Source organism: Pyrenophora tritici-repentis, chromosome 3, assembly GCF_003171515.1.
Source record: "Pyrenophora tritici-repentis strain M4 chromosome 3, whole genome shotgun sequence".
Classification (NCBI taxonomy): domain Eukaryota; kingdom Fungi; phylum Ascomycota; class Dothideomycetes; order Pleosporales; family Pleosporaceae; genus Pyrenophora; species Pyrenophora tritici-repentis.
The window spans coordinates 232,010-249,595 of NC_089392.1; the positions used below are offsets into that span (position 1 = coordinate 232,010).

General features: G+C 43.8%; 3 protein-coding genes across 3 annotated transcripts; 2 read left to right on the top strand and 1 right to left on the bottom strand.

Moving 5' to 3' along the window:
- Positions 1 to 202: 202 nt before the first annotated feature.
- On the bottom strand, positions 203 to 751 carry PtrM4_074820 (DUF3176 domain containing protein; the record flags this gene model as incomplete). The annotated part of the gene is made up of 2 exons (XM_066106160.1): positions 203 to 275; positions 339 to 751. The coding sequence occupies 2 exons, from the start codon at positions 749 to 751 to the stop codon at positions 203 to 205; spliced, it is 486 nt and encodes a 161-aa protein (XP_065963098.1).
- Positions 752 to 1,953: 1,202 nt separating this feature from the next.
- Positions 1,954 to 3,168, top strand: PtrM4_074830 (uncharacterized protein; the record flags this gene model as incomplete). The annotated part of the gene is made up of 1 exon (XM_001940457.1): positions 1,954 to 3,168. One exon carries the CDS (start codon positions 1,954 to 1,956, stop codon positions 3,166 to 3,168), a length of 1,215 nt encoding a protein of 404 aa, XP_001940492.1.
- A 45-nt stretch (positions 3,169 to 3,213) lies between these two features.
- On the top strand, positions 3,214 to 7,625 carry PtrM4_074840 (uncharacterized protein; the record flags this gene model as incomplete). Its single annotated transcript, XM_066106161.1, has 2 exons — positions 3,214 to 3,464; positions 3,692 to 7,625. 2 exons carry the CDS (start codon positions 3,214 to 3,216, stop codon positions 7,623 to 7,625), a joined length of 4,185 nt encoding a protein of 1,394 aa, XP_065963099.1.
- Positions 7,626 to 17,586: the final 9,961 nt, after the last annotated feature.

Consider the following 17,586-nt stretch of genomic DNA (forward strand, 5'->3'; position numbering starts at 1 on the left):
ACAACGGTAGTGGTGGTACAGATTCGTATTGTATTGACTAAGGAGCTATTCACACGTTCGTAGATCCGTGTTGCGTGCAGCTGCGTCCAAGCTCCCCGCTAGGACCCACCTGCACGTGTCACCAATCATGTGACTACTCCTCCGCTTGATACCACCAAGTCACTTACGGACTGTATTCTCAACACCTTTGATACTTCTTATCCTAATTGTCGCCGACTGCTGTGCAAATGGCGAAAAGCCAAGCAGCAAGATAGTCGCGATTGCCCCAACCGACACTAGATGTCTTACATCGTGAGCTTGTTGTGAATGCAGCTGCAGGTACACGGAGGTGAACATACGGATGAATGCTTAAAAGCAACATGAGACTCCCCTGGGGCCCGCGAGAAGCCTGTTCGAACCTACTGATGTCCAGAGTCGAACGCTCCTTGCGCAAATACGACCATTTCAATTGACCGATGCAGGATGATACCGAGACAAGCAAGGCGGACTGTGCGACCTGAGAAAGAGCGGCGATGGCGGTGGCCAAGCGGAAGTTGGCGGTCCATTCCTTGAGCGGCTTATCTCTGTACAAAATGAGTAGCGTCACGATGGCACAGAGCGCAGTCGTTCCTAGCAGCCATGTGGCAAGCTCCCACTTCCAGGCTCGTAACGAAGTCCTTGCTGATCTTGATGGACGAGGCTGATGCTTGGCATCTTTTGTAGGAGTGGAAATTCGGGAGATTGGCTCTGGATGTACCAGCGAATACTCCATTGCTTGGAAGGCCGAAGATGACTTGTGGTAAAGGCGGAAGACCGTATGTGTAAACAAAGTATAACATGGGATGAACACAACAGATTGGCGAGATCAACAAACATGTGTTAAAGTCGTTGACAGACCCTGTTAAAACTGCGGTGGCTGCAAAGATAATTAGGCGTCCTCGGCAGTGCAGCTAGATTTGCCGAAATAAATGTCAGCTATCTTCGTGGCTTGGCCTAGCTTCTCGATCGATTGTATTGCCATTTGTTGCGACAATAACCTTCCTAATCTAACCAATTTGCCAGCGTTCGCTTTATTGTCCATCGTCTTTGTTCACACCGAGAAGACTACAGGAAACTGCCATGAACAGCACCAATAACCTGAAACTAATGGGTATATATTCACTCTACAAGGCTGAAGTTCAGCCTTATGCGAGCGTTTTGGTGGCTGCAATCAACCAAATCCTTCTTAAGCTACCGGCTTTGTTAGACGAAAGAGGCAATAAGACGTACGTATGAAGTTCCGATATCAGGGTTTAGCGAATACAAAGATATTTTAATAGTGTTTAGCTCTCTGCGGCTCAATACCGATAAAGGTCACGTTGAAGCTAAGAGCTAAAGGTGGTGGGGCCGGATCTGCGTTTGGCGCTATCTAATCGTCGCTGTTTTGCCACACCTTGAGACTTATGTGTTGCCACAGTCCGCAACAATCAATTAAGTGGGTCCTAGAAGGTTCAGATTGGATTGATTGATTACCGCTTTAAGCCTAGTAGTTACCTATAGGAGTTTAAGCCCTACCTAGATAGGTAAGTGGGTCTAGGAGAGTGACCGGATTGAATTGATTGTTGCGGAGTCTATGTGTTGCATCCAGTTCTCTGTTTGTATGAACTATTAACCATCACAAAAATACACAACCATGCTCCCTTTTTCACGAAGAGATAGCTGGCTTGAGTCAGTAACGGCGATCTAGTGCGGCATAATGGACGTTGTTGCGCAGTGGACTTGTCGACTCCCCACTTCTACAGGATTCAGCCCCAGCCAAGACTCGTTTAGGTAACACTGATGCGAAGACCGCCTATCTTTTTGGCCCCAGCATGCGTATAATACCCTCGTGCCTACTTTCACGCCGTCGGATAATAGTGTAACTTCCTGCGTATACCTGATCTTAGAGTGTCGCTCATACCAATTTTCGTCTGCTGAGTCCTCACACTCATCATTATGGTATTTCAATTTCAATACGCGATTACGAGGCCCTATCCTTTTCGACATTGCACAATCTTTGTGGTGATATTCTTTTTCATCACTACAGTACTACTTTCCGTATTCAATACAATAGTCACCGGCTACGAACTACGCATATCCTACTCTTCCAGTCCCAATGCAACCATTGCGAAGAGGTTGTGGTATGACAAGCCCGTTTTTAGTGGTATCCAAAAACTCTCATCGAGCTGCGAACCGAAAGAGATTGGAGTGCAACAAGATTTCAATACGGACAAAAACGGGCTCAGATATACTATTAGTATCATCCGCAACACCAACCCTACCGAAAATCTCCCTATGCCATCGATGCTTTATCTCAACAATCCTCTTGAGGATTGTCGTGTCAATCATATCAAGATTGAAGCAGCAAAACACATGGGCCGTACTTCGCAGCAGGTTGCATGGCAGCGTTTTGGTCCACAACTCCTTGCGGCCATCTCGTGCTCTATTGTAAACCTGCAGGGTCACGTCGTCTTCAACTTGACGGCAGAATACGACCTAGTACCTCCGAATGCGATCAGAAGATTCGACCTTACGCAAGGCACGAAAGATGAATGGAAATATGCGGCTGAGGAAAACCTATTCCAATTCGTATTGAGAAACAACACTGCAGAGCCTGCTATGTGGTGGGCTGAGTCGCTCATGTCTTTTTCATGGATCGACACAGCTCTAAAGATGGAACAAGCAAACAATGTGCGAGACAACGACAAAGGCGAATATTGGCAAGGTGGGAGTCTAAGTTTTCGATCCTCTGGGACTACAGCAGACATCTCTTCAAGCTCCTTCTTCAACGTTTCTTACTCCATGCTCATGGACAACGGCTTAATCGTAATGTCAGGTACTGAGCCTGTTACTATCGATGGAAACTCGACCGATCCGTTCTCTCTAATGCTTGTCTCGGCTGACTCGCTCGCCAAAGCATTTTACAGCACCATCTCTGCGGACCTCGGTGTAGTCAATGGGCCGAACATCCTAACCAACCAGGAATCTTTACAGCAATTCACTAGTGACTACGGCAATATCGAAATCCATCTGATTGCAGCCGGTCCAGCAAGCGATAGTTATGACACACCCAAAACAGTGACCGGCGAGCCAAAAGTAACGGAATCTACCATCTTCACCAGACTCCGCAACAATCAATCGATTGACATGATTGATTCCTATATAGGTTAAAGAATTACTTCATTAGGCAGCCTTTAACCTAGATAGGAATCAATCATGCCGATCCGATTGATTGTTGCGGAGTCTGATCTTCACGACGTACCTTTGCCAAACCCCCTAGAAATCCTTCAAACCGAAATCCCTACATACAACAAAGGACTACAAATAGTTGGTAACTCCTACTGGCTTACAAAAGACTGGAAGAACAAGCAAAACAGCTCTATTGTTATCGCTTTTAAAACAGAAGCTGAAGCAAAGAAACTAGGAGCGAGGATCATCATCCTTGGAGAGAGCCTCCGTACTGAAAAGTATAGAAGTATTCCAGCTACTACCCAATGCGACAACTGCCAAGGCTTTGGCCATACAAAGCTTAAATGCCGGAACCAAACAGCATGCCAGCTATGTGCGGGGACCCACCCTACATCGCAGCATAAATGCTCCACCTGCACGACAAGTGGGAAGCCTTGTATCCATACACTCCCAAAATGCTCAAACTGCAAAGAACCTCACTTTGCTAATAGCAGAGACTGTGAAGTCCTCGCAGCTATAACAAACAAGGAGAACCAATACACAACAGAATGTTAGACAGCATTAAGATTCTCCAAGCGAATCTGAATAAGAGTATCCAGGCTACAGAGTCTACTCTTCAATTAGCTGTCGAACTAAGGGTTGATATAATTGCAGTCCAAGAGCCTTGGCTCACACCAACAAGAAACAACGACTACGCTGATACTAGGTCCACTAGCCACGCAGCATACCTCCAAATTCTCCCACAATCCGAACCAAAACTCCGCCCTAGAGTGCTATTCTATATCTCTAGAACGCTATTAGCAGAAACCTACCTACTAGAAGGTTTCACGTCAGATCCAGACGCTATAGCACTAGTAGTACAGAAAGGAAACCATAAGTTTAATATCTTCAACCTATACAACGAGAGAGGTATAGGAGATATAAAGACTATCCCAAGAGTTCTTCTAAACACAAACACAAGACTACCAGAGTCATCTATTCTACTCCTAGACGCAAATGAGCACCACCCGTGGTGGGACCCACTATGCACATCGACGAGCCCAGGAGCACCCCCATTTGTAGAATGGATAGAAAGCCAAAACCTTAGCCTTCTAAACACACCAGGAACGGGCACTTTCTTTAGGCCACACCTATCAAGAGAATCAGTTTTAGACCTATCCCTAGTTACCCCAGACCTAGCTGACAAAGCTATTGACTGGCAAGTCACTACAGAGACTGGATCTGACCACTACGGCCTACTCTTCTCAATTCGATCAGACACCGACCAAGTAGACAATCCAATAAACCAACGCAAGTTTAACACAAAAAAGGCGGATTGGCCACTTTTTCAAAAAACCCTAAACGAGGCTATTCAAAACAACATCACGCTACAGCACATAAGCGAGATAAACGACCCTAGGAAACAAGATTGCAAGAATCTAATTCTAGAAGAGGACCAGGAGCTTCAAAGCAAACTAGAGGAGATAGGGGAAGCAATTACGCAAGTCATCCAACTAGCAGCTGACAAAGCAATCCCAAAAGTCAAACTAGGTCCTAAACCAAAACCCTGGTGGAACCAGGAGCTTACTAAGCTAAGAAGAGAGCTTACTCACTGCCAAAGAGTCTACACACAACAATTGCAACAGTTGTCCATCCAAGAGGCATATCTATTCAAGAAAGACTTCTTAATAGCGCGGAACACCTACGCAAGAGCAATCAAGGATGCCAAGAAGAGACATTGGAATAGCTTTCTAGAACAAGAAACCCCACAGTCTATCTACAAAGCTATGGCATACACAAAGGATCAAAAGGTCGAAAAGATTCCACCTATCCATAGAGAGATACTAGAGAAAACATTCAAAGGAAAGTGCAAGGCCTTTAGAAAAGCACTTTTCCCTCCTCCTCCAACAGCAGAACTACCAAGCTTTCTAAACTATCAAGAGAGCATTTGGGACTGGCCGCAACTATCAATTTCTGAACTAGAACAAGCCTGTTCTAGTAAAGTTAAAAGTAGTACACCAGGGCCTGACGCCATTACTCAAGATATTATAACCGCTACGTTTAAGTTCAACCCAGAGATCCTCTTCATCGCCTACTCAATCTTGTTCAATTACGGATACCACCCTCGGTGCTGGAAAGCAGCTACAGGAGCAATTCTCAAAAAACCATCCAAACTAGACTACTCTCTCCCGAAAGCTTATAGAGTAATTACTCTCTTAAACAGCCTAGGGAAGGTACTAGAGAGAATTATCGCCAAAAGACTAGCTAGTCTAGCAGAAACCACAAACCTCCTACACCCCTCACAAATTGGAGGTAGAAACAAGAAATCTGCAATAGACGCCGCTCTCCTCCTAGTAGACCAGATTCAACACAAAAAACAGCAAGGCCAAATTACTTCCACAGTGTTCGTGGACGTCAAAGGAGCTTTTGACCACGTCATACACAACCGATTTCTAGACCGACTTAAGAAACTTGGACTCCCAATTAGCTTAATTTGCTGGGCGAAATCCTTTCTCTCCAACAGGACCCTAAGACTAGCATTCGATAATAAGATTGAAGAATTTAGCAAGATTAGAGCAGGCATCCCACAAGGCAGCCCAGTATCACCAATCTTCTTCCTTATCTATATCCGAGACCTATTCCCAGCCTTACAAAGCTTTCAACTATCGTATATCGACGACCTATCTCTTACTACCTCATCAACCTCTCTAAAGAAAAACATAAGAGCACTGCAAAAAGAGATAGCTACACTCTTTGCCAAGGGAGAGCAGCTAGACATTATCTTCGACACATCCAAAACAGAGCTAATCCACTTCACCGCTAAGAAGGAGAGGATAGAAAGAGCCCTCATACTCCCAAACAACGACCTGATAGAACACAAAGACACTGTCAAGTGGCTAGGTATCTATCTAGACAACCGACTATCATTCAAATCACATGTGTCTATACGTGTAAGCCAAGCCAGACAAGCTTTCTACAGGCTAGGAAGACTAGCGAACATTGAACTCGGCCTATCAACACACGCTATTAGACAACTATACTTAGCATGTGTAACTAGCGTGTCAGACTACGGAGCACAAATATACTGGCAAAACCAACCCTACGCTACAAAGAAACTACAGTCACTACACAACCTGGCTTGTCGAAAAACTCTAGGAGTGTTTAGAACAGCACCAACAGTCCCTACAAGCCTCGAAGCGAGCCTACTACCACCAGCAATTAGGCTTAACTCAACTATCCGGAACTACGCAAGCAGAGCAAACCTGCTAGCCAACACCCATCCAATTGCAAAGGCAATAACTCGGATCCAATCAACTAATCTCCAACGCTCAAAGAAACCAAACCAGCACAGACAGCTACAAACTATTACTAACGCAATTCCTAAAAACAACAAAAGGGACACAGAGCAGACTATCCCATACCGGTTTAGGCCATGGGATACTCTAAACTATACCGTAACAGTCTCTCAAAAATCCAAAGAAGAGGAGGCAAATGCGCACCAAGCCTACATTAAAACAAGGCTAGACAATTACACGACAATATACTCAGACGCCTCGCAAACACAAGAAGGAAAAGGAATAGGAGTTGGGATAGCAGTCTACAACTCAACTCAGCAAGAGATCTACTCAGAAACAGTTAATATCGGACAATACCAGCTAGTCTACAACGGCGAACTAGAAGGGATCACACGAGCATTCGAATACGCAGCAAAGAACGCTACAACCGACCAGGAATTTGAGGTCTACGCAGATAACCAAGCAGCAATCTACAGGCTTAAAAACCTATCAGATAACCCAGGACAGCATTGGCAACTCCGATGTCTAAAAGCGGCAAATACGATCCGACGAAAACAAGCAAACATCCACCTACTCTGGGCACCTGGACACACAGATATAGTTGGAAACGAAAGAGCAGACTACCTAGCAAAAGAAGCAACCAAAGAGGACCCCAGATCAACAACAAAGAGCATTGCCTACCTGGGCACGACAATCAAAAGGATACAACAAACGGAACAACGCCAAGAGTATGAGAAATACAAAGCAAGAGCAACCGCTCTAAACAAAGCTACCTACTCAGCCAAATACCCTCTTAAAATCAGCAAAACCATCCAAATGCCACAGAACACGAAAAGAGTAACCTCTAGCGCCTTCTACTCTCTTAAGCTAGGACACGGATACTTCAACTCCTACCTAAAGAGATTTAAGAAACGAGACTCTAATCGCTGCACCTGCCAAAACATCCAAACGCCAGAACACCTACTACTGTACTGTCATCTATACAAAGACCATCGAAAAACGCTCCTACAAACAATCAAACATCGCCCAGTCACACTACCACTACTACTCCACACTAGTATAGGTATAGAAGCAACCCTAGCTTTTATCACTAGCACCAGAATAGGAACAAGAAAATGGTACCTAGGACAGCCAACAGAAGACCTACAGAGAGACACTGTATAAAACTAAAACCACAACCCTCTCCTTTGCCACAAGAGCCCGCTGCTACATCTCTTTCTACTTATCAAACTGCTCTTTAGCACCTGGCAACAAACAGATACAAGCTATCTTTTGTAGAAAAGCCAAAGACCATATTAGCGAACCATACCAGAAAACCATGTAAATTAGAAAAACCAAGATAGAACGGCCTTCGGCCAAAGTCCTACATAGTCTCTGACTGAAAAAGGACTCTAATGGAATAATAATAATAATAATAATTTGCCAAACCCCGGTACGGAAGCTAACACCGGCCTTGATAATCTCGGTATTGCTCGCAAATCTGGTGTTGCTGAGAGCATTATGGTCGGTTATGACATTGGTAGCAGTGCAGATTGTAGATACACAAGATCCCAAAGGCAAGTTTCCTTCACCTAAGACTGCAATAATCAATAAGTTGACAATTTACCCAGCCAACTATTGCATGCGTTGCGTTAATTACGAGTCGATTCCGCTATTGGAGGAAGCATTACCAATTGGACATCCAAAGGCTTCATTGCGTCACAGCTTTGTTGATTGAATGAGTGTCTGCTGAAAGCGTGGTCATCGAATTTCTTGGATTTATTTTGTATCATACTATGACATAGGTAGAGCTTACTTGTCTTATTTTGTGCTTATAATATATTGTTTCATGGTGTATTCGCTGTGTCTTCATCTACTATAGTTTGAGATAGTAGTGTGCGTTTGCTCCATAAGTCATAGAGTCATGCTGGGTCATTTGAGTATTGGTAAGCGGTCGGTACAGTTTCTTGCATGGGGTCTAGGTCAACCATATGACGAATGGCAATAGACAGTGGATGTCCACCACAAACAGCTCATCTGCTCACGATCTTTGATAGTGACATTGATGAAGGTGGAGAAAACGTGCGTGAACTTGTTGTATTGGAGCTACGGGAGAAGGGAGAATATCTATGGTGCGCGCACGGAGCAGCTGACTAATCAGTGCCTGGCCAATCAGAGCACGGGAAGCCTGATTCACCGTGAATACTAGTGAAGGCTCTCACCGCGTCTCGACAAAAACTGGGCTGAACATTTGGACACGTGCGAGGGCGTAGAAGAACCCAGAAGATACTTGTCCGCAACTCAATGATTGATTGTATAGATAAGTGATGCCGATGCTTCGCTGCAGATTTTCACAACGCAGTTTTGTTGTAATAACATTCCGCAACTCAATAATGACGTCATCTTGAAAATCGCTTTACCCTGCCAGTGACTGGACTTTGGTCTTCTGCTAAGAGCCAAGGTTGACTTAGAGTTTATTTGCTTCCAGGGGAGGAAGAACAGATCCTCACCAGACCGAACAAGCATTAACCTAGCCAAAAACGGACATACTTTGAACAACAACGTTAGGCCGAGTAATGTTACACTGGAACAGTTTTCAAGACATGAATTTACTGGGCCGAAGAAGCGCCATGCATAGTATCAATCAGAGCAACGAAAGATTACAATTCCAGTCTGGACTGAGCCGAAGCGGGGGATCCTGGAGGTAGGAAATAGTAAGGCGTAGGTGTCACATTCAGCCAGGGATAGAGCCGCACTGCACCGGCAAGGAGTTCCGATATGGAGACAGATAACTTTATACCAGACCGCGCTGAAGCGGGGTATTCTACATGGAGCTTGGGGTAGGACCGCACCGGATCGGACCGACAAGAAGCCCCGATACAGAAACAGATTACAACTTTACTCCGGACTGAGTCGAAGCGGGATAACTATCCTAGAGCTATTAGAAACAGTAAGATGTCGGAATAAAATAGAGCCAGGGGTAGAGCCGCACTGGACTGGCGAGAAGCCCTGATGAAGAAACAGGGTATCGTCTTTGTTACCATAGTCATCGCCCGTCAAGGCCTCTGCGACAAAAGGGACTCCATCCTTTAAACCTAAAAATCATTCGCGTAACAGGGGGACACTCTTCAAACGTAAATGAGTGCTCATGCAACACATCTTTCCAACCCTCAACCGCGGGCAAGTGTTGTTCCGTTGTCAGATCATATTTTTCGAGCAGTCTTGGCTAATATTATTAGTATTATTATTATTCCATTAGAGTCCTTTTTCAGTCAGAGACTATGTAGGACTTTGGCCGAAGGCCGTTCTATCTTGGTTTTTCTAATTTACATGGTTTTCTGGTATGGTTCGCTAATATGGTTTTTGGCTTTTCTACAAAAGATAGCTTGTATCTGTTTGTTGCCAGGTGCTAAAGAGCAGTTTGATAAGTAGAAAGAGATGTAGTAGCGGGCTCTTGTGGCAAAGGAGAGGGTTGTGGTTTTAGTTTTATACAGTGTCTCTCTGTAGGTCTTCTGGTGGCTGTCCTAGGTGCCATTTTCTTGTTCCTATTCTAGTGCTAGTGATAAAAGCTAGGGTTGCTTCTATACCTATACTAGTGTGGAGTAGTAGTGGTAGTGTGACTGGGCGATGTTTGATTGTTTGTAGGAGCGTTTTTCGATGGTCTTTGTATAGATGACAGTACAGTAGTGGGTGTTCTGGCGTTTAGATGTTTTGGCAGGTGCAGCGATTAGAGTCTCGTTTCTTAAATCTCTTTAGGTAGGAGTTGAAGTATCCGTGTCCTAGCTTAAGAGAGTAGAAAGCGCTAGAGGTTACTCTTTTCGTGTTCTGTGGCATTTAGATGGTTTTGCTAATTTTAAGAGGGTATTTGGCTGAGTAGGTAGCTTTGTTTAGAGCGGTTGCTCTTGCTTTGTATTTCTTATACTCTTGGCGTTGTTCCGTTTGTTGTATCTTTTTAATTGTCGTGCCTAGGTAGGCAATGCTCTTTGTTGTTGATCTGGGGTCCTCTTTGGTTGCTTCTTTTGCTAGGTAGTCTGCTCTTTCGTTTCTAACTATATCTATGTGTCTAGGTGCCTAGAGTAGGTGGATGTTTGCTTGTTTTCGTCGGATCGTATTTGCCGCTTTTAGACATCGGAGTTGCCAATGCTGTCCTAGGTTATCTGATAGGTTTTTAAGCCTGTAGATTGCTGCTTAGTTATCTGCGTAGACCTCAAATTCCTGGTCGGTTGTAGCGTTCTTTGCTGCGTATTCGAATGCTCGTGTGATCCCTTCTAGTTCGCCATTGTAGACTAGCTAGTATTGTCTAATATTAACTGTTTCTAAGTAGATCTCTTGTTGAGTTAAGTTGTAGACTACTATCCTAACTCCTATTCCTTTTCCTTCTTGTGTTTACGAGGCGTCTGAGTATATTGTCGTGTAATTATCTAGCCTTGTTTTAATTTAGGCTTAGTGCGCATTTGCCTCCTCTTCTTTGGATTTTTAAGAGACTATTACGGTATAGTTTAGAGTATCCTATAGCCTAAACCGGTATAGGATAGTCTGCTCTGTGTCTCTTTTGTTGTTTTTAGGAATTGCGTTAGTAATAGTTTGTAGCTGTCTGTGCTAGTTTAGTTTCTTTAAGCGTTAGAGATTAGTTAATTAGATCTAAGTTATTGCCTTTGCAATTAGATGGGTGTTGGCTAGCAGGTTTGCTCTGCTTGCGTAGTTCTAGATAGTTGAGTTAAGCCTAATTGCTGGTAGTAGTAGGCTCGCTTTAAGGCTTGTAGGGACTGTTGGTGCTGTTCTAAACACTCCTAGAGTTTTTCGACAAGCTAGGTTGTGTAGTGACTGTAGTTTCTTTGTAGCGTAGGGTTAGTTTTGCTAGTATATTTGTGCTTCGTAGTTTAACACGCTAGTTACACATGCTAAGTATAGTTGTCTAATAGCGTGTGTTGATAGGCCGAGTTCAATGTTCGCTAGTCTTCCTAGCTTGTAGAAAGCTTGTCTGGCTTAGCTTACACGTATAGACACATGTGATTTGAATAATAGTCGGTTGTCTAGATAGATACCTAGCCACTTGATAGTGTCTTTGTGTTCTATCCGGTCGTTGTTTAGGAGTATGAGGGCTCTTTCTATCCTCTCCTTCTTAGCGGTGAAGTAGATTAGCTCTGTTTTGGATGTGTCGAAGATAATGTCTAGCTGCTCTCCCTTAGCAAAGAGTGTAGCTATCTCTTTATGCAGTGCTCTTGTATTTTTCTTTAGAGAGATTAATAACGTAGTGAGAGATAGGTCGTCGATATACGATAGTTGAAAGCTTTGTAAGGCTAGGAATAGGTCTTAGATATAGATAAGGAAGAAGATTAGTGATACTAGGCTGCCTTGTAGGATGCCTGCTATAATCTTGCTAAATTCTTCAATCTTATTATCGAATGCCAGTCTTAGGGTCCTGTTAGAGAGAAAGGATTTCGCCCAGCAAATTAAGCTAATTAGGAGTCCAAGTTTCTTAAGTTGGTCTAGAAATCGGTTGTGTATGACGTGGTCAAAAGCTCCTTTGACGTCCACGAACACTGTGGAAGTAATTTAGCCTTGCTGTTTTTTGTGTTGAATCTGGTCTACTAGGAGGAGAGCGGCGTCTATTGCAGATTTCTTGTTTCTACCTCTAATTTGTGAGGAGTGTAGGAGGTTTGTGGTTTCTGCTAGACTAGCTAGTCTTTTGGCGATAATTCTTTCTAGTACCTTCCCTAGGCTGTTTAAGAGAGTAATTACTCTATAAGCTTTCGGGAGAGAGTAGTCTAGTTTAGATAGTTTTTTGAGAATTGCTCCTGTAGCTGCTTTCCAGCACCAAGGGTGGTATCCGTAATTAAACAAGATTAAGTAGGCGATGAAGAGGATCTCTAGGTTGAACTTAAACGTAGCGGTTATAATATCTTAAGTAATAGCGTTAGGCCTTGGTGTACTACTTTTAACTTTACTAGAACAGGCTTGTTCTAGTTCAGAAATTGATAGTTGCGGCTAGTCCCAAATGCTCTCTTAATAGTTTAGAAAGCTTAGTAGTTCTGCTGTTAGAGGAGGAGGGAAAAGTGCTTTTCTAAAGGCCTTGCACTTTCCTTTGAATGTTTTCTCTAGTATCTCTCTATGGATAGGTGGAATCTTTTCGACCTTTTGATCCTTTGTGTATGCCATAGCTTTGTAGATAGACTGTGGGGTTTCTTGTTCTAGAAAGCTATTCTAATGTCTCTTCTTGGCATCCTTGATTGCTCTGGCGTAGGTGTTCCGCGCTATTAAGAAGTCTTTCTTGAATAGATATGCCTCTTGGATGGACAACTGTTGCAATTGTTGTGTGTAGACTCTTTAGTAGTAAGTAAGCTCTCTTCTTAGCTTAGTAAGCTCCTAGTTCTACTAGGGTTTTAGTTTAGGACCTAGTTTAACTTTTAGGATTGCTTTGTTAGCTGCTAGTTGGATAACTTGCGTAATTGCTTCCCCTATCTCCTCTAGTTTGCTTTAAAGCTCCTAGTCCTCTTCTAGAATTAGATTCTTGCAATCTTGTTTCCTAGGGTCATTTATCTCGCTTATGTGCTGTAGCGTGATGTTGTTTTAAATAGCCTCGTTTAGGGTTTTTTGAAATAGTAGCTAATCCACCTTTTTTGTGTTAAACTTGCGTTGGTTTATTAGATTGTCTACTTGGTCGGTGTCTGATCGAATTGAGAAGAGTAGGCCGTAGTGGTTAGATCTAGTCTCTGTAGTGACTTGCTAGTCAATAGCTTTGTCAGCTAGGTCTAGGGTAACTAGAGATAGGTCTAAAACTGATTCTCTTAATAGGTGTGGCCTAAAGAAAGTGCCCGTTCCTGGTGTGTTTAGAAGGCTAAGGTTTTGGCTTTCTATCTATTCTACAAATGGGGGTGCTCCTAGGCTCGTCGATGTGCATAGTGGGTCCCACCACAGGTGGTGCTCATTTGCGTCTAGGAGTAGAATAGATAACTCTAGTAGTCTTGTGTTTGTGTTTAGAAGAACTCTTAGGATAGTCTTTATATCTCCTATACCTCTCTCGTTGTATAGGTTGAAGATATTAAACTTATGATTTCCTTTCTGTACTACTAGTGCTATAGCGTCTAGATCTGACGTGAAACCTTCTAGTAGGTAGGTTTCTGCTAATAGCGTTCTAGAGATATAGAATAGCACTCTAGGGCGGAGTTTTGGTTCGGATTGTAGGAGAATTTAGAGGTATGCTGCGTGGCTAGTGGACCTAGTATCAGCGTAGTCGTTGTTTCTTTTTAGTGTAAGCTAAGGCTCTTAGACTGCAATTATATCAACCCTTAGTTCGACAGCTAGTTGAAGAGTAGACTTTGTAGCCTAGATACTCTTGTTCAGATTCGCTTAGAGAATCTTAATGCTGTCTAATATTCTATTATATATTGGTTCTCCTTGTTTGTTATAGCTGCGAGGACTTCACAGTCTCTGCTATTAGCAAAGTGAGGTTCTTTGCAGTTTGAGCATTTTGGGAGTGTATGGATACAAGGTTTCCCACTTGTCGTGCAGGTGGAGCATTTATGCTGCGATGTAGGGTGGGTCTCCGCACATAGCTGGCATGCTGTTTAGTTTCGGCATTTCAGCTTTGTATGGCCAAACCCTTAGCAGTTGTCGCATTAGGTAGCTGGAATACTTCTATACTTTTCAGTACGGAGGCTCTCTCCAAGGATGATGATCCTCGCTCCTAGTTTCTTTGCTTTAGCTTCTGTTTTAAAAGCGATGACAATAGAGCTGTTTTGCTTGTTCTTCTAGTCTTTTGTAAGCCAGTAGGAGTTACTAACTATTTGTAGTCCTTTGTTGTATGTAGGGATTTCAGTTTGAAGGATTTCTAGCGTGTCTGCTCCTTCAAAGGTTGTAGGGACGTTGTGGACTATGACTTTTGTCCAAGATTCTAGTGGTTGAGCGTGTTTGATGTTAAAGAGGTCTATCTAGATATTTAATTGTTAAAGAAGGAATTCTCCAGAGTATCCGCTTGTAGTAGTAAGTATGAGATTGTTTCTCTTACTAAGAGCTGCTAGTTGGATAACAGGTCCTGCAATGCTAGCTTTTTAGAATACCTCGTTGATTTTGTTTCGTGCTTAGAGCGGGTTAATAGTTTGGTTTTCCTCTAGTGTTGCAACTATTTAATAGTGCGTAATTAGTTTCTTAGGCGTTAGCTTTTTCTTTAGAGCTACAGTCGTCTAAGTGGCGTTCTTTGATAGTTGAGCTGCAATTGTTGCGTATAATTAGGGAGCATTTGTGTTTGTTGTCGTTGTTGCTGCTGCTGCTGCCGTTTAGTTGTTTTGACCAGCTACTATAGCTGTTGCCTTCTTTAATGTCTTTGCTGCTTTTTCTGAAGCGTTTGCTAGAGTAGCTGAGTAGAAGGCGAGCTTGGCAGATAGTTTGTCCGAGATCTGGTTTGTAACTCTCCCTTTTTCCGTGTAGTCTCTAAATACATCTAGTAGTTCGAGTAGCTTGTTTTGCTCTTCATATAAGTTAGTTATAATAGAGGCTTGGAGGATTAGGTTTCTAGCCCATTAGATTGTAACGGGCTAGAGCCCAGATGCTATGGTGATCCTCGGTGGAACCTTCGGAGCTTTCTCGGCACTTTAGATGCTTCGAGAAGCTACGTGAACAACAAGCCAAACGTATATAGATATCGTTGCACTGCAGATAGCTTTCTTCTTCATCGAATACAATCCTGTTACCAGGCATCGGCATACTTTGCGCAGCCCCTTATGTTGGATCGGAGGAGAGATGAGAGAGAAGGTTGTTTTATTGAGAGAGCTGCAGAGAGCGACTATATACATGAAGTAGAGTATCTGGAGCATTCCAGATCAGCAGTGTGTTACGTAGCTGTGACGATAGTAGAACATTCTAGTTGACACCCCCTGAGGGCTGACACCTTACATAGATTGCCTGTTCTAGATCTTTTGCAGTTAGTTTATCAGAGTCGTTCTTTTAGAATAGATTTCTTCCTATTCTGTTGTATACAGGAGAGAAGAGGGCTGGTCGTTTGTTTATAATTAGGATTAGCCGTTTAGGTGGGTTAGGTTAGGTTTGGGTTAGGGTCGCTAGTGTCTGGTCCTCTTCTATACCCATTTGGATATCGTTTTCGAGCTAGATTGCTGTATCAACGCTGTTTCCACTTGCCTCTGGGATCTGCACTGTAATATTGTCGCTGTCTGGCGGCATTTTTGTTCTGTTGTTGCTACTTTACACTAGAAGGATACCTAGTTCTTCTAGCCGTACCGGTGTGAAAGTAGTGAAAGCCTTGCTATTTTACTCTTCTTACTCTCTTTTCTCTATCTTACTGATCTATCGAGTAAATCTCTAGGATAGGAATAGATTTGGGAGACTAGAAAACAGCGAGAGTCAATTGTTGGTGTTTTTGGTTGTCTTATCGATAAGGACTGGTCTGTGCGTTTTTGTTTCGAAGATTGAACGCGTCTGAAGAATCTCGTTCTACTGGGTCTAGCTTTACAACCAGCTGGCTGCGGAGGCTTAGAGTAGCTGGAATGTTTTTCTTCTGATGGTTTCGACTATATTCCGATGAAAAACGACGCGTTTTGATCAGTTTTCGATTTGATGTTCTGTCATGTGTGAGTCTTGGCTAATAGAAACGTAGCTCATCTACCGAATACAGCTCCAGAGATATCTTTACACAATCCTATGTCGTAGGAATTACAGGTCATCCATGGCTGCCGCTCCTACCTATCGAGACACAATCTTGAGCATGTCGGAGCCCGAAACCGAGCGGCTTGTTAACAGCGACGATGAACCAGATCCTGTACTAGAAAAGCCCGGCCACGGGGCGAAAAGCGCATCTAAGTCGCGACCTTTACGGTTCTTCATACTGCTTTGCAAATGTTGCGTCTACCTCCTAGCGCTCTATGGGCTATTAGACCTATGCCGTCGTATGCATGACCATCTTTCCCCAGAGGTACAACGACAAGACACCACCGATCATCTTGCACTAGCAGCCCAACAACAGCAACAAGAACAACAACAAGACGCCTCATGTTCCTGCGGCGAAACCTTAGCCTCAGCACTAGCTCTGGACTGCAAATTCGACGTCCTCTCATCCGCGTGGCTACCCCCCCGCTGCCGCGACGACATAGTGACGGCAGAATTCGAACATGCGGGACCCGGTCCCGGCGGCGCATGGACGTATTTCGAGGATGAAAACGGTACCATTCCCATCGACGTGTCTAAGCTGGGTGAGCTTACAAATACGGGGCGCAAGTACCATGCGACGAATGTCTGGCACATGATCCATTGTTTCTACTTTTGGAAGAAGCAGTATCGCGTGAGGTTTACGGGCGTCGTGGTGGAGAGGTGGGGGGATACGGAGCCGCATATTGATCACTGTATTGGCCTATTTCATAAGTATCCTTGGAAGCCGGTTATAGGGTCGGTGGTGGAGCCTATGCTGCCGAATCCGCCGTTTCGACATCAATCTGCGCAGAAGAGTAATGCAGAGTAATTTTTTTCTTAGCAAATTTCACTGTCACTTCTCTGTTATTATGATGATTGACGTTTTCTTGTGCAACCGGTAAGATTGATATCTTTTAGATTTTCTCTAGGCTTTTTTTATGTACCACTTAGGTCTTATGTGATTCATCTTCCCTATGGTTGGCTATGGAATGAAACCTCATGTCCCCATCAACTAGGGCAAAGGCTACTGTTACAAAAGTAAAAGAGAAAGAAAAGGGGAATGCATATTTCTCGTTCGTGGATCAAAATTCTATTCATTCACATCCGTTCTATAAGAATTGCAGTCGGATATCGCCTTGCAAACCGGTGTCGGGACATCAAGAGAGAAGAGCGGCTGTCGAAGATTGTAACTGCGTGAGCAGTGTCGGGTAGAGGCTGTGGATCAACGATTGTATTGCTATCTGTTGTCGTGTTGTGATGTATGTGTACAAGAGCTCTCGGCTCAGAGGTAAGTGCACTTGCCCACCAGGCAGTGCCTGCTACAATAGGATATCATGTGACTCTAGTCACGTGGTTACAAAGATCGTACCACCAGTCACGACTTCTCTCCGGGTGCAACGTAGCGACCATTTACCGCAGACATCAGACCTTTGTACGTCATTCCAGGTTACTTTCAGCGCCCCCGAAAATAGACGTATTCTCCACATCCAGGTAGCGCAGCCTCGGT